The sequence below is a fragment of the Oryctolagus cuniculus genome, chromosome 10, assembly GCF_964237555.1.
Source record: "Oryctolagus cuniculus chromosome 10, mOryCun1.1, whole genome shotgun sequence".
In the NCBI taxonomy this organism is placed as follows: Eukaryota; Metazoa; Chordata; class Mammalia; order Lagomorpha; family Leporidae; genus Oryctolagus; species Oryctolagus cuniculus.
The window spans coordinates 108,807,402-108,828,885 of record NC_091441.1 but is presented as its reverse complement, the minus strand read 5'-3'; the positions used below and the strand labels follow the sequence as shown (position 1 = coordinate 108,828,885).

The window sequence follows — 21,484 nt, the reverse complement described above, 5'->3', positions numbered from 1 at the left end:
TGCCTCCCAGGGCGGCAGAGCGCAGCCGGGACACACACCCCGGCACACGGGACGCAGGCAGCGCAGGCCGGGTCTTAACCACCACGGCAAACGACCACTCACACCTCCCACAAGCTGTAAACAGCTGTCCTTCTGGGAAGCCAGGGGCCGGCACACAGCAGGCACCCCACTGATGCCCGGCCCCGGTCAGCCTCCCCGCTGTCCCTCCTGAAGGAGTGACCCAGAGCCAGCACCCGCCCACTGGGGACCTTGGCAGCGGGTGCCCTAAGCCGCCACTCTCCCCGCCGAGGAGTGGACGCGAGGCCGTTCGGGCCCGGCCACACTCTTCGGAGTCCTGCCCACCAGGGAGGCCGGCATGCGAAGGCTTTGCACAGGATCATCAAGATGAGATTTGCTCCAGGGCTATAAATAGCCCCAAAGCTCCCCACCTGAGCTCCTGAGCTGAGCAGCCTGGCTGGGGACCCCAGCCTTCCATGGGCGGCCACACCCCGGACCCTAGGAGCCAGCCTGGAGCTCAGGCCGGGTCATCCCCACTTCCCTGCCAGTCACCACTGACCTCTGGATATTTCAACTGGGAGAGGGTGTTGGGCGTGGCGGCAAAGACGCCCGCATCACACCCTGGAGTCCGGGCACCAGTCCCGGCTCCGCTCCCAACGCCCGCTTCCTGCTCACGCGCACCCTGGGAGGCTGCAGGTGATGGCTTACGCCCTTGGGTCCCCGCCACCCACTTGGGAGACCCAGACCGGGCTCCAGGTTCTGGTTTCAGCCTGGCCCAGCCCTGGCAGCTGTAGGCGTTTGGGAAATGAACCAGCAGGTGGACGGTGGGAGATGAGCATTTGTCACGGATTTCTGAAGACCCCTCCCCTACGCACCTGTGTCTCTGCCTGCCTGCCTGTCTCTCTCCCTGGCTCTGTCACCCGCCCCCTGTCTCTCCCTCCCTGCAGCCAGGACCTAGCCAGAGGAGCAGGGAGCTGAGTGGGGGTCCCCCTCCCCCCGGGAAAGGACACAGCTGCACCAATCGCAGCCCCCTAAGGCCATGGCCACGTGTCCCCTCTCCCTGCCCCTTCCTGTGATGGGCAGCCCAGCCTATCACAGACTGCCCCCCAGGAGGTCCTGAGTCCCCACCACACCCCACCCTAGGCAGGACCCTGTGTGTCACAAGACAGCAGCCCCCAAGCGTCAGCACCCAGGGGACCCCAGCAGCTCCACTCCCCCGGGACTCAAGCTTTGAGACCAGAGGCTTCCCGGGATTGGGTCCAAATGCCAGCCGTGAGGTCTCCCTCATCACAACCTTAGGATTAGGGCTGACAAGGAGGGACCCAAACCAAATACATGAACACAGACTGAAATATGTTTTAGCCTCTCAAGGAAGAGCTGGAGGTGGGCAGTCCAGGCTGGGTGGGAGAAGTCAGGTTATCAGGGGCCCACGCCCCTTCTGACCCAAAGCCCTCTCATCCACAGGCGCAGCCCTGTATCCTCACAACCCAAAACGGCAGCCAGATCCCCGGCCATCATATCCTCATTCCAGCCGACAGAAAGTAGAAGGGTGCAAAGGACTCACCTCTCACGTTTAAGCCCACTGCCTGGATGTTGCATGCCACACTTTGGCTCACCTCTTCCTGGCCACAATAGGGCTACACGGCTTCACTACCAGGGAGCCTGACAATGCAGCATTCCCTCTGCCTGCCTCATGGCCGTTGAAGACAAAACCATGTCTAAAGAGAAAAAGAAAGCAGCCACCAACGGCCTCGGCCACGCCCACCCCACCCAGCCCACGGAGCACCCCCCTTCTCACCTGGGAGGCCCCTGTGACCTGTGAGGCCGCCGAGTGCTCTCTGCACACCCACGAGGGCGTCATGCTCAAACCCACTTCCCGGCCAGCACCGGAACCCCGGCCCTGCACGCACCGGCTCGGCAGTGTGGCTCGGCCCAGGCTCCCAATGGGTCTCGTGGGGTAGAGCGGCGGCCGCGGCGCCGGCCCCAGCATCACAGCCCCGGGCTTCCACGTGGCTCCCACGGCCCAAGCACTGCAGAAAGCAGCGGCTGACGACACCCGGCCCCTGGGGAGCGGCTGTGTCCATGGAACCGCTCGGGAGACAAGCAGAGGACTCAGGGGGCGGGCGCCGAGGCCGGCTTCTTCCCGGGGCTGCAACACCCCGTACACACGCCCCTGACGATGGCACGAAGGCGGGGCTGAAGCCAAGGGGCGCTGTCCCTCCTATCCCTCCCCTCCCCCAGCCACGGGGTCTTTTCTGCAAGTGCCCCCCTCGGCCCCTGACGGCGCAGAGCAGGCGCGGTATCAGCCTCCCCACCAGGCTGCCAGGGCCCGGGGCAGCACACACAGACACACACACACTTACACACATGTACACACGCATGCACACACAGATACCTACACACACACGGATACAGAGACACACGCCTACACAGAGACACATGCACAGACACACACTACACCTACAGACACACATGGACACACACACACATGGACTCACAGAGACACCTACACACACGTGCACAGAGATGCACACATACAGACATACGTGCATTTACACACGCATGTGCAGGGACAGATACTCGTGTGGAGACACATACATACAGACACACAGAGAGACGTACCCGGAGACACACTGCACACATACACGGGTGCACATATACAGAAGTGTACACACACACACACACAGCCTTGGGCCCTCCCAAGACCAGAGTCAGCACATTTCTCTCTTTTTGTCCTTTTTAGACTTATTTATTTGAAAGTAAGAGTTACAGACATTGAGAAAGAGAGAGAGAGAGAGAGAGAGAGAGAGAGAGAGGTCTTCCATCTGCTGGTTCACTCCCCAAATGATCGAAATGGCCAGCACTGGGCTAGGACAAAGCCAGGAGCCAGGAGCTTCTTCCAGGTCTCCCACATGGGTGCAGGGGCCCAAGCACCTGGGCCATCTTCCCCTGATTTCCCAGGTGCACTAGCAGGGAGCAGGATCGGAAGTGGAGCAGCCAGGGCTTGAAATAGCGCCCAGATGGGACACCGGTGCCACAGCCCGACGCTTAGCCCGCTATGCCAGAGCAGCTGCCCCCAGTGCACTTCTGCCCAACCCATCCCGCCCCTCTAGATCCCTGCATGCCCCCTCCTGGCCTGGAGCCTGCAGGTTTCCTGGGGACACAGGGAAGGGGGCTGAGGAACGCTGTCCATAGGAACGAGGGCAGAGCCCGGCCCCTAGACCTCCCTCTGCAGAGGCTCCCATCTGCCCCCAGGAGACGCGGAGCAGGTGAGCAGCAGTGCTCCGGCAGTCACACTTGCTAACCACAGCTTCTTACAGCCTCCGTGTTCTCCTCTGCAAAGTGGGGCTCTGCCAGGAAAAGGCGTCAGCTAACCCACAGCAGGTGCTCAGCCTTGTTTTTATGACAGACAGACAGACACTTCCCATCCACTAGTTCAATCCCCCAAATGCCCACAACAGCTGAGACTGGGCCAGGCCGACCCTGGGAGCCAGGTGCACACTCTGTCTCCACCGTGCATGGCCGGGGCCCTCACCGGCTGCCTCCCTGGGTGCACATGAGCAGGAAGCTGGACTTAGGAGCAGCACTGGGGCTGCAACCCAGACACCACGCTGTGGGATGCGGGCGTCCCAGGTCGCGGCTTAGCCACGAGCCAAACACACGCTGTGATGAGGCTCCTGCACCCCCACCCCACGAGAAATGAGTCTCCGTGGTGGCAGCAGCCACCCCCTGCCCCCAGGAGATGCTACGGGCGCACCTGGCTAAGACACAGCTGCAGAAGCCCCGACTCCATGTCTCCTGGATCTCAGGAATCGGGCGAATCGGGCCTCGGTGCCTAGGGGCGTGCAGCTCCCCCAGGAGGCCGGGTCTCATCCACAGGCCAAGTGCAGCCACCTTTGGAACGTGTATTTTTTTTTATTTTAATTTTAATTTTTTTGACAGAGTTAGACAGTGAGAGAGAGAGACAGAGAGAAAGTTCTTCCTTTACTCTGTTGGTTCACCCCCCAATGGCCGCTACAGCTAGCACACCACGCTGATCCGAAGCCAGGAGCCAGGTGCTTCTCCTGGTCTCCCGTGCAGGTGTAGGGCAAAAGTACTTGGGCCATCCTCCACTGCACTCCCAGGCCACAGCAGAGAGCTGGCCTGGAAGAGGGGCAACCGGGACAGAATCCGGCACCCCGACCGGGACTAGAACCCGGTGTGCCAGCGCTGCAGGCGGAGGATTAGCCTAGTGAGCCACGGCGCCAGCCGGAACGTGTCGTTTTACATGCGAGTGGCTTGTGGGGATGGCAGGTGACGATGAGTGGGGCCCGGGGCTGGGGAGAGGCAGCCGCCCGGGGAAGCCCACCCCGAGGAACCAGGCTGCAGGAGGAAATGCAGGCATATCCAGAGACCTACCCCACCTGCAAGGAAGGTTCTGGTACGGAAGCCCCGCCTTCAGGGACATGGGTGGGGGCCCAGCGTGAGGCGGAAGCAGCGTGCATCTGGGCGAGTGCGGTGCAGAGCGTGGGGGCAGACGCAGGCACAGGGGCTGGCGAGCAGAGAGGTCGCTCGGGCACCGCCAGGGGTGCGGGGGGCTGGGGCCGGTTTCTGTGGCTCTCACGAAGCACCACAGGCCAGGAGGTCTTGGAAGAAGAGAGGTTTCCTGAGCTCACGGCCCTGGAGGCTGGCAAGCGCCAGTGCCTGATGCCGGCCTCTGGTGAGGGCCTTGGTGCAGCACCGGCACCGGGCACAGGGCGCCCCATGGTGACGGTGACACAGCAAGCTGCTGGCTAAGGTCCTTGCAGAGCCACTAACACCCCCACAGAGAAGGCCCCGCCCTCAGGACTCCCCCCCCCCATATCTCCTCCCAGAGGCCCCGGCTCCCAGCATCATAGCACAGGGCTTAGGGGTCAGGTTTCCAACACAGGGCTTGCTGGGGACAGTGCCCGGGACAGAGGGCAGGAAGGGCGCGCCAGCCTCTCACTACGTGGCAGGTGCAGGTGGCTCATGCTGTAGCTCCGCCCACACGCTCTCAGGACACCGCCGGCCACGCCCACCCTCCCCAGCACCCAGTCCTGCAGGGAGGGCTGGGGGCCTGTGTGCGGCAGGCTGCCCACCCCCAGCAAGGCAGCCAGGCAGGGGGTCACCACCAAGAGTGGGCTGGATGAGGACACTGCAGCTTCCCGCGTGGGACTCGCTGGAGGACAGCCCGGGACCCCTCCCCTGCTGGGATGCTCTGGCGGCTCCGCCATATGGCAGAGTTAAAAATACAGTGGAGTGACGGGGCTGCGAGCCAGCATTCCCAGAGGGCCTGCATGGGGCCCAGCCTGCGCAGTCCCCCACCCCCAGGGCACAGGGCAGCATCCCTGGCTCCCACAGGGAGCAGCCCGAAGCGAGAGAGAGGTCCCTGCCACCCGGTCCCCACAGAGCCATGAGCATAGCTTCTGCAGGTGCAGGCAGGGCGGGGACACAGCACGGTCCCGGCAAAGCGAATGTGGGAAAATGCAACCCCCTGCAAATCTCTGCCCTTGAACCTGGGCTTGGTCAACAGGCTGTGGCCAGGGTGCCTCCTGGGACTCCCCAGGCCCAAACCACAAGGCGGCTGGGGTTTGTCCTGGACCCTTGGGCTCCCAGGTCAGAAGACCCCCACCCCTAAGAACGCAGCCCTGGACAGGTCACCTGTGCACACGCCAGGCAGCTGTCCCGCTGCGCCCAGACCCCTGCGTGAGACGGCAATGAGTGACTGACACCGTGGGGAGAAGCAGCAGCCACACAAGCCCCGCCCAACCTGTGATGTGCAAACTCCAGGGACAGAATGAAATGGTGGGGGCGTCCAGGCTCTGAATCCTCGTCTAGTACCCAGCCACGGACAGCAGCGCACCTGCTGAGCCGCCCACTCAAGGCTTGGTCAGCAGGTCGGCGAAGCCCCTCCAGGACCCGTGTGCTCAGGGAGTGTCTGGCAGGGGCCACACCGCATCCAGCACTTGTCCCCGGGGCTCTGCCACGTCGGGCCTCCACTGCCAGTGCTCCTCGCCTAATGCCTGTCACTGCCGTCCCTCTCCCCGGGTGCACAGAGCGTCTGTGGGTGGGGCCGGCGCTGCAGCACAGTGGATTAATCCTCTGCGGCGGCATCCCGTATGGACACAGGTTCGAGTCCCAGCTGCTCATCTTATGATCCAGCTCTCTGCTGGGACTTGGGAAAGAAGTAGAAGATGACCTGGGAGCTAGGGCCCCTGCACCCAGGTGGGAGACCCAGAGCAAGCTCTTGGCTCCTGGCTTCAGATCGGTGCAGTTCCAGCTGTTGCGGCCATCTGGGGAGTGAACCAGCCCATGGAAGACCTCTCTCTCTCTCTGCCTCTGCCTCTGGGTAACTCTGCCTTTCAAATAAATAAATAAATAAATAAATAAATAAATAAATAAAATAAATGTGAGGCTAAGATGCCTGTGCCCCACCTGTGGCTCCTGACTTTAGCTTCCTGGGAAGCAGTTGCAATAGCTCAGGTGTCCCTGCCCCCAACTGGGGAGGCCTGGGTAGAGTTTCCCGCCCTCAGCCCAGCCCGTCAGGGCAGCCATTAGGAGTGAAGCCACAGGTGAGAGCTGTGTGTGTGAGTGTGTGTGAGTGTATGTGTGTGTGTGTGTGTGTGCACCTCCCAAATAAAATAAAAAGTACATACTGAACTAGAAAAATGTAGAATCTAAAAAAAAAAAAGAATAATGATAGAGGAAAATAAAAAGTAAAACAAAAAATAAAAACAGAATTATGTACATAAATCTCATCAACAATTGCATTAAATATAAGTAGATTAAACACCTCAATCAAAAGGCAAAGACTGGCAGAATGAATTTTTTTTTAAAAAAAATTAAACCAGGGGCTGGCGCCATGGCGCACTAGGTTAATGCTCCACCTGCGGTGCCAGCATCCCATATGGGCACCGGGTTCTATCCCCAGCTGCTCCTCTTCCAGTCCAGCTCCCTGCTGTGGCCCAGGAGGGCAGTGGATGATGGCCCAGGTGTTTGGGCCCCTGCACCTGCAAGGGAGACCAGGAGGAAGCACCTGGCTCCTGGCTTCGGATCAGCACAGTGCTGGCTGTAGCAGCCATTTGGGGAGTGAACCAACGGAAGGAAGATCTTTCCCTGTCTCTCACTGTCTGTAATTCTACCTGTCAAATAAATAAATAAATAAAAATCTTAAAAATAAATAAATAAATAAAACCATTATCCAGCTACATGCTGTCTACAAAGGACTCACTTTAGATTAAAAGATACAAATAGGTTGAAAATAAAAGGATGGACAAAGACTTGTTATGCAAATAATAACCACAAGAGAGAGTGTGTATATTTATTTTATTTTATTTTATTTTTTGAGAGGCAGAGTGGACAGTGAGAAAGAGAGACAGAAAGGCCTTCCTTTGCCGTTGGTTCACCCCCCAATAGTCGCTGCAGCTGGTGCACCACGCTGATCCGAAGCCAGGAGCCAGGTGCTTCTCCTGGTCTCCCACGCAGGTGCAGGGCCCAAGCACTTGGGCCATCACTCCCGGGCCACAGTAGAGAGCTGGCCTGGAGGAGGAGCAACCGGGACAGAATCCAGCGCCCCAACCGGGACTAGAACCCAGGGTACCGGTGCCACAGGTGTAGGATTAGCTTAGTGAGCCACAGCGCCGGCCAAGAATGTGTATATATTAATATCAAATAAAACACATTAAGACAAATGCCGTTCCTGAGGACAAAGAAGGGCATTTCATAACAGAAGGGTCACTCCATAGACATAGCTACAAACACATATATAACCAAGTAACAGAACCCTTAAATATGAGGCGAAAATTGGCAGAAATAGGAGCCTATTCAAGAAGGCAGCAGCTATCCGCGCAGCTCGGATCCTGCATCCCACATCCCAGTGCCCAGCTTCAGTGCCTGACTCCAGCCCCTCACTCAGCTTCCCGCCACGAGGGAGACCTGGACGGAGTCCTCGCTCCTGGCTTCCAGCCCTGGTAGGGGCTGTTGCAAGAATGGCACATTCTCTGTTGCTTGCTCTCCCTCTCATACTCTCTTGCTCAAATATATAAATAATCTTTCTTTCTTTTACAAAGAATAGGGCTAGGAGGGATGATGGGCATTTAGCCTAACCAGTAAGATGCCTGTGACCCTTACTGTAGCACCTGAGTATGAGCCCTAACGCTGGGTCCTGTCTCCAGCTCCCTACCACTGCACATGCTGGGAGGCGGCGCTGGGTTCCTGCTACTGATACGGGAGACCCACACTGAGTTCCTGACTCCTGACTCCAGCCCCAAGATCACTACAGGCTTTGGAGCGTGAACTTGCAAGTGGGAATTCTCTGTCTCTCAAATAATAACAACAATGATAAAGAATAATAGAGACATCGCTCTCATTTTCAGCAAGGAACAGAACACTCCGGAAGAAGATCAGCAAGGAGAGAGAAGACAAACAGCACAGTCAGCCAGCCAGACCGGGGCAGGTGTCTGGCTGCTGGGGAGGCCCGCATCGCATACCAAGTGCTGGTTCAAGTCCTGGCTACGCTGCCTCCGATCCAGCTTCCTGCTAATGTGCGCCTCGGGCACAGCAGGTTCTCCTGGCTTCAGCCTGGCCCAACCCGGGCTCTTGTGGGCATCTGGGGACTGAACAAGCAGATGGAAGCGCTCTCTCTCTCTCTCTCTCTCCCTCTCTCTCTCCCTCTCTCTCTCCCTCTCTCTCTCCCTCTCTCTCTCCCTCTCTCTCTCCCTCTCTCCCCCCTCCCTCTCCATCTCTCTCAATCTTCCCCTGCCTTCCAAATAAAATACAAGAGATAAATTTACAAAGTTGAAGCCAGCTAGAGCTAACACACACGTCCAGAACACGCACCCAACAGCAGGACGCACATTCTTCTCAGGAGCACAGGGAACAGTCGCCAGCACAGGCCGCGTCTTTTCCTCAGAATGAGTCTCAATAATGCAAAAGGGCTGAAGCCACGCGTTCCCTGAGCTCAGCGGACTGAAGCTGCAACCGTGCCCACGGCAGCTCGGACGGGGAAGCTGCTCGGATCACAACCCCCACACTCCGCTCCTCTGCTCCGCGGTTTTCCCAGCTGTACAATGGACAACAGTGGCGGCTCCGCCTTGCGCACCTGTCCACAGCCCCCATCACACCTACGGGGGTGACAGCGGCCACTCCCGACCCTCCGTGAGCCAGGACACACTCTCGGGGGCCACGACTCGGCCCTCACCAGCGCCCCACACCCATGATTTCACGCTGTCCACCAGCCAGGATGAGAGGGCAGTGAGGCCCCAGCACAGCCAGTCCCTGGGCAAGAAACCAACAGGGTGGCCAAAGTTGCCCTGGGCGTCCTCAAAGGAGGGTGTGCACCCCGCCTCGAAGCCAGAGCTGGGGGAAAGTACAGCCTTCAGGAAGGTCAGACAGCGGGGCCAGCGCCGTGGCGCAGCAGGTGAAGCCGCCGCCTGCAGTGCCGGCATCCCATATGGGCGCTGGATTGAGTGCCGGCTGCTCTACTGCCAATCCAACTCCCTGCTATGGTCTGGGAAAACAGCCCAAGTGTTTAGGCTCCTGCACACACTGGGAGATCTGGAAGAAGCTCTTGGCTCCTGGCTTTGGTCTGCCTCAGCCCTGGCCAGTGTGGCCATTTGGGGAGTGAACCAGTGGATGGAAGACGTCTCTTTCTTTGTCTCTCCCTCTCCCTCTCTAACTCTTTTGAATAAATAAATAAATCTCTGAAAGATAAAAAAAAAAAAAGCTTAGTGACATTAGTGACATGAACATGTAGGGGCAGTGAGAAGGGAATAGAACATTCCAGAAGCCGCTGCTTGGGGATTTTTTGGGGGGAAGGGAGTTCCATCTTCAATTTTATATTTTTTAAAGATTTATTTATTTGTTTGAAAGTCAGAGTTACACAGAGAGAGGAGAGGAAGAGAGAGAGAGCGAGGTCTTCCATCCGCTGGTTCACTCTCCAGTTGGCCGCAACAGCCGGAGCTGCGCCGATCTGAAGCCAGGAGCTTCTTCTGGGTCTACCACGTGGGTGCAGGGGCCCAAGGACTCGGGCCATCTTCTACTGCTTTCCCAGGCCATAGCAGAGAGCTGGACTGGAAGTAGAGCAGCCAGGTCTCTAACTGGCACCCAATGGGATGCAGGCGCTTCAGGCCAGGGTGCTAACCCGCTGCGCCACAGCGCCAGCCCCCCTACCTTCAATTTTAATAACATGAATTCTCCGTAACTTTAAACCATGTGCAGAGGCTGAAACCGCTGGTTGAAGGGGTGGCCGTGGCACATGTCATGGAGGGCTGTGTTCAAGGTCCATCGCTCTCATGTATGCGTAGATCAGGGGTGAGCACAGGGACAGCTGCCTGCTGCAACCCAAGCTGTGGATTCTGTCCACGGACTGCACCTCGAGCCTACCAGGGAGCCGTCTAGAATTCTGGCCAGCCCGGGGAAGACAGAAAGACCCTGGCCTGGCCCGGAGGCGGCCTGAGGCAGGTCCAGGGACATCGCCAGCCCCCACGCATCTCCTGAACACAGACAGACAGGCGACCTTCACTTACCCCCTTTCCCGTCCGGCCAAGCTGCCCTTTCCTGTCTGGCCAAGCTGCTCCCTCTCCTTGTGCACAGGCATTCACAGAGGGGACGTCCCTTTGTCCGAAGCCCATGCACTCCTGCCCAGCTCCAGGCCAGAGGTCCTGCCCGTCCCCAGGTCCGTCACACCCTCCTCTGCTCAGCACCCTCCTGTTTCCCTCACAGCAAACCCAAAGGCCCTCATAGGCTCCGTGGGCTCGGCCTCACCCTCCCTCCCTGGCCCTCGGCCCCTGTACTATGCACGCCTCACTCACCCGCACCAGGCAACCCTAACAGGGAAATCCAGCAGTCACTGTACCCATTGTAGAGATCAGAAAACTGAGGCTCGGAGAGGTCACTTCCCACGCCCAGGGGAGCAAGTAGAAAAAGGGGATCAAGGACCCCCTGCAGTCATCCCTACGTTTCCTGCAGTCATCCCTACGTTTCCCACCTGGGCCACCCCACCTGCTGCTGTCCAGCGTCAGGCTGCCACAGACCCCCGTGGAGCACAGCGCGCATCTCCTGGGTCCAACTCTGCTGGACCCAGGCTGACTGTGAAAACAGTGCAGTCTCACCCAGCACAGGCAGTGTGGGGGGACCCAGCAGCCGTGCCAGCCCCAGGACCCCCCACCAGCAAGGAAGCCCTTTCTTCTACCCCAGCAAGCCATGCCCCCCGCAGCCAGATTTGCGGGGGGGGGGGCAGGCCAACCCCCGGCTCTGCAGGAGTGACGCGACGTTCTTCCTGCGGGTGTGCAGGTGTGCGCGCAGAGCAAACAGGACGCCCGACCCACTCCGGGGACTCCCGGCAAGGAGGCCTCCCGCCCGACTGAGCGTCTGCATTAGCACAGAAGCACCTGCTGGGCGTCGGCTCCACGTGCAGACGGCGGGGTGGGGGGTCAGAGCGACTCACAGGGCGTGCCCAGCACGGGCCGGGGCCGACGTCTGGGATGACCCCACCCACGCTCGTACCTACGGCCAGCAGGGTGCAGTCACCGCGGGCTGTTTTGCCAAGAAAGGGCTCAGACTTCCGGTGGCCACAGACTTCTCCAGGGTGAGCCCGCAGGAAGTGAGGGGACAGCTCCCACGCTCAGAAGGAAAGCCACAGCTGTCCCCGCGGGTGACAGAGCCCCCGAAGCCTAAACCCTGGGAGTGGGGGCCACGGCCGTGTGGAAGCTGCTCCAACTGTACCACAAAACATTTTCACCACAACACAAACAGTCCCAAAGCAGCGCAGGGCAGCGGTGAACCGCGAAGGCGCTACAGGCACAGACCCAGATGGGCACCCACGTCTGCCGCTGAGTGGCTGTGGGCAAACTGCTTGCGCTCTCTGAGCTCAGTTCCCAAATCTACAAAATGGGCTGAGCTAGGGTCAGGGCAGTGCATCCCTGGCCAGCTGAGGAGGAGGCTCCGGCACAGGGCCCTGGCACAGCTCAGCTGCTCCTGTGGCTTTGCTGTCGCCGGGCGTTCTACCTGGCCTCCCAGCCTGCTCCTCTGGACTCCTTCCAGTCCAATCAGAAGCTGAGCATTTCGAACCCAGCACTCGGACGAGACACAGCGTGGGAGGAGCCAGCCTCGGGGGCTCACCGGCCCCTGCGAGACTGAAATCGGGGCTCAGGACAAGCTCCCAGTCTGCTGCGGGCCTGTCTGGGCCTCATCTGGCCCACCTGCTCACACGCACAGACCTGCACAGCCCACCCACAAGCACACCCTGTGCACAGCGCCTGCTAGTGCACCCCCTCTCTCCTGCTCCTCAAGCCCCAGTTCAAATAATCACCTCTTCCAGGAAGCCTCCGAGGATGCCCGGGGTAGGCACTCACACACTTCCTGTTCTGGGGCTACACTTGGCTCCACGTCCTACCCAGGCCCAATCCGTCTGCAATCTCCCACGTACAAGTCTCTGTCCCTGCTCACGCGTGACCAAGAACAGGCTGTGTGGGAGCTGCACTGACCAGAGCCGGGAACCCCACGTGCGTGGTGGGGGGAGGCGTGGGGAGGTGGAGCCCCCCCTGCCTGCAGCATCAAGTCAGCGCCCACAGAGGCCAGCTCCCGTCCACGCGGCCGCAGCCGCCCTGGAGGACGGAGGACACATACTAAGGCAGCAGCTCCACCGCAGAACTGGAGGGTGGGCAGAGCAGGACTTCAGCGCCGTATCGGTTATTTCGATTTCCCTGGATGCTTGAAAGTCTTTGTAATAATCCTCAAAGGCGCCCTCCGTGCCCCGGCTACGCCTTCCCCCGGAAGCCGCCTTTTCCTGAAGCCAACACGTGCCACAGGCAACGCCCACACCCAGGCAGCACCTCCCACCTCTCATGGGGAGAACCGGTCTGGCGTGCAAAGTCCTGGCTGCTGGAAGCGGCTGGCGCAGGACCGGGCTCCCGCAGACCCTCTCCTGGGGCAGGGCTCCCTGTCGTGAGAAGGCTTGGAGCAAGGCCAGGGGACTGGGGCTGGAAGGAGACACTGACAAGTTCAAGGCCGCAGCTCCTGGAGGATGGCACAGAAGCACTGAGCCTCCGCAGGGACCACTCAGTGCCCTGGGTTCAAGCACAAGACTCAAAGCCCCAGGCCCCGCAGCCTGGGGTTCTCATTCAGCAGCTTGGCCACAGTGCGGGCAATTCCCCCCCACACCCTGGCCTGGGTCTGTCTGGGAAGGGGGCGGCACATGGAAGCCCCCCACCGAGCCCGGATGGCCCCCAGGGCGCATCCAGGGCTCTCGCTCCCCCTCAATTAGGTCAATTCCTGTTTCTCCGGATGCCAGGTCTCGCTTGCTTCCTCCCAGGCTTGGTGACAATGACACAGGCGACGCCCTGACGAGCTCGGAACAGTGCACTTCCTAAGTCAGCCAAAGCCTTGTTCCTTCTTACAAAAAAAAAAAAAAAAAAAAAAAAAAAAAAAAAAAAAAAACACGACACCAAAGACTCGATCCACTGTCAAAACAATGTCACGGACAAACAGCTGACAGCCACCGGCTGGCGGACGGAAGCGGCTGATGTCCCCGTGCGGCCGCGCGCCCCTGATCCACAGCAAAGCCACGAGCCCTCCAAGCCGGGAAGAGAGGCGGAGGCTTCCGAGGGGACACGCGTGCAGCTCCCGGCCTTTCTTCCTCCGTAGTGGCGCTCGCTGTTTGCGGCTGGAGCTAGAGACAGCAGCAGCCCGCGATTGCTTTTCTGGGTTGTAAAATAATCATTTGCCTAACTTGTCAGACGGCCGGGGGCGGGGAGCCTCCGAGAACACCCCCTCGACCTTGCACAGACGCCACCATCTGCTGGAAAAATCAGACCGGCTCCCGCTGCTGCCGCGGACTCAAATACATTTTGTCCAACCACAATCGGCCTCCCAGGGCACCGCGCAGTGCGCCCTGGCCAAGGGCCACACGGGCCCCAGCACCGGCTACACGGCCTTATCTCAGCTGGGACAGCAAGGACGTCATTGCACTGAAGTGAGACCGCAGTGGCCCCCACTGCACGTGGTTCTGCAGGAAGCCCTCTTGACCTCGCCCTGGTCCCCTGCTGTCTGCTAAGTGGATGGAACACAGAAGTGCCCTCGGCCCCTGGGTCAGCCAGGGTGCACCCCAGACACGCACAGGACAGTGCCCCGAGCACAGGCTCCCCCCACGGCCCTCCCAAGTGCAGCTGTTGATCAGGAGCTGCAGCCGCAGTGGACAGGGCCCCCTCGCCGGCGCCATCCTCACGGTTAATGTCACCGCCAACCCGAGGCGAGCGCTCGCTCGGTGTCAACAGAGACTGAATGCCGCTGGAAGCCTCCCCCAGAGTGAGTCACCAACTCAGAGCTTCAGAGAGTGACTGACGTGACAGCACTTGAGGGCTGGAGGGGACGGGAAAGCGAGGGTGGCGGCTCCATGAAGCCCTCTCCCGCGTCCACCTCTGCAGAGAAACTTGAGGCGCTCAAAGGCTAGAGAGCATCGGTCGGCCCTGCCCCTCCCCTCCGGGCTGCCGCCACACGCGACACCTAGAGCCCAGCTGCGGTGACATGATTCACATGGCAGGCTCCCTCCAGCGCTGAGACCTGGTCTGTCCTTGGACAGTAGGAGGGGCAGGTGGTGGGTGGGAAAGAGCAAGGGGAATCCTGGCTCCATGCCCAGCGAGATGGGAGAGCTTAGGCAAGGCACACGACCCCACTGAGCCTCAGATTCACCTCTGTACAATGGGAACAGCCATAGTACCTGCCTTGGAGGAATGACAAGATGAGGTGACAAGGCCAAGCCTGGGACCGATGTGGGCACGTGGGAAACCCTCAGGGAGAATGGTCACAGCGCATCACCCCTGCCTCCCCAGGTGTGGCTCTATGCTCACCGATACCAGCTGCACCTGCTAATGCCCAGCCTGACTTCCTAACGGCAAACGTACTGACTTTATTCAGTAACAGCCCTGAGGACCTGTGACATGCCCCAAGAGCGAGTGACAGGAGCGTGGATCTAGAGAGAGATCATGGGGGTGTACAGGGTGACACCGGAGACAAACCCTGAGGTCAGGGGCAGGGACAGCTAAGTGACCTGAAGTCACCTAAGGCAGCGGTCACCACATCTCCTTCCCTGATGGCCTCACATCAGAGAAACACGGGGGATGGTTTCCAGCAGCGGGCAAGGCAGCTCTTGCAGAAACAGTTGGAGGGTTGTGGCGCCTCCCAGTTCGGTCTGAGCCACTGGGCCAGGGCAAGCTGCAGCCCCGCGGCCAGGCTGTCCAGTGGGTGCGTCTGTCTGCAGCCCGGTGGGTCTCTGCATCTCCTGTCTATGCAGCAGGCAGAGGGCGCAGAGCCGGAGGCTGCTGAGACTGCCCACTGTTGGGGAGCAGCAGCAGGAGCGCGCGGGGTGGGGGGGCCCGGGTGCCAACACAGGAAGTGGAGTCCAGGCCCCCTGCACGAAGGGCCACGCGAAGCTGTGGCCTTGGGAAGCTCCGATCGGATCACAGGTGTCCCATCCCAACACCGGCAGCATTCCCCCACCCCCAGTACCAGTCCCCTACTGTACACCCCCTGCACCAGGCCCCACAGGTCTCAGCTCCTGTCTGGGCTCCGCGGCTCCAAAAGAAATAAGAAACCAAGAGAGAAGGGGAGAATCTGACATGCATTAAGCACCCACTGTGTACCAGTTTCCTCTCGGCCCGTTATGGGAAGTAGCTGCGATCCCTGCGCTTTTGTGCACATTCAAGAACCTGTTGAGTGAGGAAAGGGGGCGTGCCCTGTCCCACGGTCACGGGCCGCGGGGCTCAAGTCTGGCCCAAGCCCATCCACCTCTGCTCCTTTCTCTGAGCACCCTCATAACCTCTTCTTCCCTCCTCCATTCTCCCTTTCCTGTCTCCAAGCACATCCCTGGGGACTCTGCATACAGCAGGTGCTTAATAAAAGCTCTTGGGGTAGTTAGCTATCCCACACTCCTTCCACATCGATCACCCTGCTCCACAGAGGGGCAGGGGGACACGTCCAGCTCAGGTTTTGCAAAGCAGCCCCCTCCCCCCATCACAGAATCTCAAGATGTCAGCCAGCAGGCAGGATGTCCGTGGGAGCGTCCTGCGGGGTGGGGGGTGCAGGGAGTGCAGCTTTTCCTGTCCCCAGAGGCTGGAACGTGAACCCAGGGCAGGACAGCAGGCCGGGTGTGCCCGTCCATCAGTGGGTCCCTAACCAGCAGGTCAGCGGCATCAGATGGCCCAAGGGCTCGTTACAGAAGCAAAATCTCCTGCCTTCCCCAGACCTGCTCCAGAGCCTACAGCTGAGCGAGAGTCCCGGCTCCCGGTGAGCCCGATCAAGGTTGGAAGGTGCCCGCCACCTAAACGGAAAAGGGAGGACTGTGTTGCGACCGGCCTTTCCACAACGGTGACGCTGTCTGAGGCCCTGGCTGGGTCTCAACCAGACGGACACAGAACTGGGGGCTCGGAAACCAGGTCCCAGCTGCCTACCACCCACCACTGCCAAGGACACTGCCGGCACGCAACCCCGGGCAGCATCAGCCGCTTCTCAGAATCCTCCTGTCCCCCTCCGCCTGGTCACCAGCCAGCGGTGACTTTGAAGGGGAAAAAGGAATCAATCGGTCCCCCGGGATGGTGTCGTGAAGCACCTGCCTGCCAACGCGTGTCACTGTTTCCTGTGAAAGCGGGGACCATGTGGCCCTGCTGTGGCTCTGCCCCCCTGGGCTGCTGAACACCTGGGTAGTCCTAGCTTTTTCTTTCTGGCTTTGCCTGGGGGCTGCAAGACCAGCACCAGGTGACCCAAAGCCTCCCGCGCATGGGGGCGAATGAGGACAGGGGTCTCCAGACACCAGAGCCAGCAGCTTTGCACAGAGGGGCTGTGCGGGCTCTGCCCTCTCCGACACAAGGTAGGACTGACTCCCAGGGCAGGCAGGAGGCAGGAGCCTGCCACACACACCCAGCTGGGCCCCCCTCACAGGCCTCCTCCTTCAAAGCGCCCCCCCCCCGCCCCCGCAGCACTGCCCAGGGCTGCACCAAGCAGGGCGACAGGGAGCTCCTGTCCCACGGCCACAGCCTGGTGCCCTGTTTGCCAGGAGGAAACACACAGGGTCAGGGAGAACTGGACCCTTGGGAGCTAGGCTCACCGCCCCCCCCCCTTCCTAGAGCCAGGGCTAATGCCTCCCATTTCATATCCGCCCCGAGAGCTCCCGGGGGCCAGTAGCGGGGCCATTCAGCCCCACGCCCACTCCCAGCACCACACAGACTCCTTCTAGTCTGCTTCAGGTCCAACCAGTGTGCCCTGGGAGTCCGGAAGAGAGGGGCAGGGGGCAGGCCGCCGGCGGCGCGGGGCAGGCAGGAGCCCTTCCCCGGCGTCACCCGGGCCCCCGATTCTGCAAGCCCCGCCGCGCCCCAGCGTTTCTCAGCACCGGCAGCCGCGGGAGGCGAAGCGGGCTCGTGAGCCGTGAGCTCCCGGGAGCGCCCGGGTCCAGAGCGGCTGAGCAGTCCCGCCGCGGGCCGGCCCTCCGCTTAATCCGCGCTCCGAAATAGCCTCGGGGTAATCCCAGGGCGAGGCAGGACGGGAATTAACCCCGAGCCGAGCCTGGCAGGAAGAGACCCAGGCGCACGGAGGGAGGAGCGCCAGCGTGTCCGGAGCTGGGCACAGGGCAGGGTCAGCTCCGGGGACCGCGACCCGCAAGTGACCCAGGCCCGCGCGGGGGCGGGGCATGCGCTTGCCCCGCCCCCTCCCCGCCGCGGGCCCCGGGGCCCCGGGTCCGGGGCTCTCCGCGACAGGAGTTCTAGCCCCGATGACGAGTCCTCATCGGAGCTCCGAGATCCGCCCGAGCCGGAGCCGTCCGCGGACAGCCGGGCCGGTGGGAGCGCCAAGCAGCGAGTGTCCTGGAGCCGCTTTCCAGGATAGCCCGGTACCCGCCGGAGACCGAGCTCCAAGTCGGGGCCGCGACCCCGCCGGATGGTTCCCGGGTGCGCGCAGGGCGCCTCCAGGCGCCCGCCTCGCCGTGAGGGCCCCCCCAAAGAAGTTCGCGCGCCCCCGCCACGCCCGTTGGCCGGGGCCCCCACTTACTTGTCGTGGCGGCCGCCGAGCTCCGGGATGGCGCCGAGCGGCTGCGCGCCGGGGCCCGGGTCGGGGCGGCCGGCGCACGCGGCCAGGTGCCGCCGGTGCCGCTCCTGCAGGCCGGCGTTCTCGCGGCTCAGCCTGGCCACTTGGCGCTCCAGCTCCTCGATGCGCCGCCGGCGGCGCGCCAGCAGCTCCTGCTGCGCCGCGACGATCCTGGTCAGCTCCTGCAGGTACTCGGCCGCCTTGCCGGGGGGCTCGGCGGCGCTGGCCATGGTCCCCGCCCGGCGGCCAGCCGCGCCTTAGGCGGCGAGCGGGCAGCGCGGCGGCGGCGGCGGCGCGGCCATGGCTGCGCGGCGCGGGGCTCGGCCCGGGGGGCGCGGCGGCGCGGGGCTGGCGCGGCCCCGCCTCGGCTCCCGCCTCCGCCGACGCCCGCCCCCGGTGCTTCCGCGCCTCCTGCTCCCGGCGCCGCGGCGCTCTGCTGCCCGCTGCCCCACGAGCGCGCCGGGGCCGGCAGCGCGCGGAGCTGCGGCCAGCGCAGGCGGGCGCGGAGTTTGCAAAGTGCCGGCTGCGACGCGAAGGGGAGAGGGAACCGGGGCGGCCGGCGCGGGAGGAGGCGGTGGCGAGGGCGCCGCCTGCCGGGCCCGGCTCTCCGCCCCGCGCCGCCGCTCCGCCCGGCGCCCGGCTCCGCAGGTGCGCGACGCTCACTCTGGCGCTCTCCGTCAGCCGCTCTGATGCGTGAATCCAAATCTCGGCAAAATAGAGCTTCAAGCTACGGGCCGGCGAGTAGAGGCGCGACGTGAACAGAAAAATAAATCACGAGCTCGGGAGGAGTTGGGCTTCGTTGCCGGTCTCCGCGCTCTGCACGCTCGGGGCGGCTCTGCGAGGGCGTCTCCCCGGCCGTCCCTTCCTGGAGGCCCCAGCCGGGCCCCGCGCCAGCGCCGCCGCTCAGCAGCCAAGTGTTGGGCGAGCAACCTGGGACGCGGCTGGGAGACCCGCAGATCCCTGCGCCTTCAGCCACCATCTCTCTTGGTCCTTTGCAATTTTGTAATCTCCATATTCCAAAGCTTCTTGTGTCTTCTTGAAGAATTGTTTCCATTATTTCTGCCTTGTTAGCAACTACACGTTAAAGCTATAGATTTGCCTCTGGAGAAAGCTTTGGCTTTATCTCAGATGTTTCCCAGGCTTTGCTAGTTACTTGTTGGTTGCAAAGGCCCTGGTGCGCTGGCCTCGCTGACTCTTGGTGTTCTCTACACAACGAGAGGCCTCAGAACTGTCCCGTCCCTAAGCACTCCTTGGGGGACCCCCGAGCAGGACCTATGGGGACAGAGAGCAGTTGTCCAAGGGCCTCAAGTTCAGCAAGGATTGGGTATCAGGGTGCCGCGTTTGGAGTCACTTCGCGCAGCTGTCAGTGGCGGGAAAGCCGTGCCTTCCCTGTGAGCCCTGCGGGTGTCTTCTTAGGAACACCATCAACTGTCCTGTCGGACATCAAGGCGATTGTCACTTGGGCTCAGCCTGTCGCGATCTCCTGGCATCCTTGTAGTCCTGTTCTGGCAGCCCCAGCACAGCCACACGCACGCTTCTCTGCACACTAGGAGAGACCCGACCCTGTCCCCACACCTGTCTCCACCAGTGTTTGGGAGCAAAGGGAATTGGACTCTAAACCCTGGTGGGAGTCTCTGAGGCCTGGGGCGTGGGGAGAAGGAGCAGCCAGGCTCCTTCGCCCCCTCACCTGTTCGGGGTCTCCCACCAGACGCTCCACTCCCGCCAGCAGCTCCAGACTGAAGCTGACGTCACACTGCCGTCTCCACGCTGTCTCTTGCTCTGGGACACTCACCACTCAGCACACAAACCTTCACACGCAGCCTGGGCCAGGCCCCTGTGCCCCGGGGACCCTGGCAGGAGGAGGTCCCAGCCCCGCCTCTCAGCAACTTGCAGCCTAGCCAGGGCAGAAGATGGAAATGGGGCCAGAGGGCGGGAGTTCCAGGGAGCAGTACCCCACACTAGGACCGGGCAGGGCCCTGTCCTGGCCCTAAGCTCTCAGAGCCACCAAGATAAGTACACAGGGCACAGGTGGAGAACACCAACAGGGGGCGTGCCTGACCCGTTTCTCTGCCCCTTCCCGGGCCCCAGGAAGGGGCAGGGGGTGAGCGACCTCAGGCCCCTTGAACAAGCGGTGGAGGGTTTTCATCTTGCACCAGGCTCCCATAGCAGAACAGGCCAGGGAGCAGGTGTGCATTTCACAGCCAGGGAGAAAGCACCATGGGTGGCGTCTGCCCATTTCTGTGGTGTGAACACTGGCCTCAGCCAATTTCAAGCTACTGATGCGGCCTCATTGGCATGGGAGGAGCTGGGACAAAGGTACGTGGCTCTGGGGGCCCCGTGCAAGCCGACTGCAGCAACAGGGCCAGGCCAAGTGCAGCGGGACACAAGCTCTGGACCTGTTTGGGATGAACTTGAACCCAAGAGCGATGTGAAGGAACTTCGAGAGTCCTTGGGGGGGGGGGGGGAACAGAATTAAAAGATAAGTCTGCTTTGGTGCAGGAAACATTTTAAACCCAGGCACCATTTTTGATGAAATTTTTGAAGATCCCAATATGCTCGCAGGTGAGGAGCTAATAACTCCCTTTGGGCCCCTGTACTGGGCTCTTCACTCAGGTCTCTCAGAGTTTCACCCCTAAGCCCTTGACCGGGCACACGGAGAGCAGGGAGACTCACGGATCAGACAGGCAGGGCACAGCAGGTGCTTACCCACCCTGACAGCACAAAGCAGGCACACCAAGCCGAGGCCACACAGCGTAGACTCGGGCCGCTTGCTCCCCTCCCACCATGCACATTGGAAGAACTGGATCCTGTAAATTCCTGGAAGCGCCCAGTAGTGGCTGCTGATGTCACCACTCAGGTTGCCACAGCAGATTTGCAACCATAGCAGGATCTGCTGCCTGATTCCCACGGTTTTCAGGATACACCTCTGACTCCACTTGAACCAAAACACACTTGACCCCTGTATCTGTAGGTGTGAATTCCATGTTGTCGCCACTACATTCCCCTGGAATGGGACTTCAGCGTGGGGCCTCCGTCATCCTGTGTCGGCCCCTGAGCGCTCCCAGCTCAGCACCCCCTGGGAAACTGCCCTGTGCTGATAGAACCTGCAGCCCTCAACCAGGGACAGAGCCCAAGCCCAGCCACCTAGCCTTCCACGTGGACATCTCTGCAGGCTCTCGCCAGCCCCAGAACTGCCACGGGGGTCGACCGAGGCCTCAGTTAGGGTCTGCACCTACCTGGTACAACCTCTCCCTCTGCCGGTCCCATCTCTGCATTCCCTGGCCCGTGAGCACTTCCCCGGGTGACCCCCACATGCCACCTTCCACCTCGCCCTGTGGCCCCGGGGAACTAACCTGCACCAGCAGTCCAGCACAGCAGGTGCATCCAAGGAGTCTTAGTGAGGGTCTCCACTCCCCTC

General features: G+C 61.3%; 1 protein-coding gene across 2 annotated transcripts in view; it reads right to left on the bottom strand.

Annotated features, from left to right (window-relative positions):
• The window catches only part of IQSEC1 (IQ motif and Sec7 domain ArfGEF 1), a 296,844-nt gene extending 278,494 nt beyond the window's left edge, over positions 1 to 18,350 (bottom strand). For both annotated transcript variants that reach the window (XM_051852615.2, XM_051852616.2), the window contains exon 1: positions 18,031 to 18,350. In XM_051852615.2, the coding sequence (XP_051708575.1) occupies positions 18,031 to 18,296 (266 nt within the window). In that variant the 5' untranslated portion in view covers positions 18,297 to 18,350. The remainder of the gene's footprint in view (positions 1 to 18,030) is intronic.
• Between the last annotated feature and the right edge of the window lie 3,134 nt (positions 18,351 to 21,484).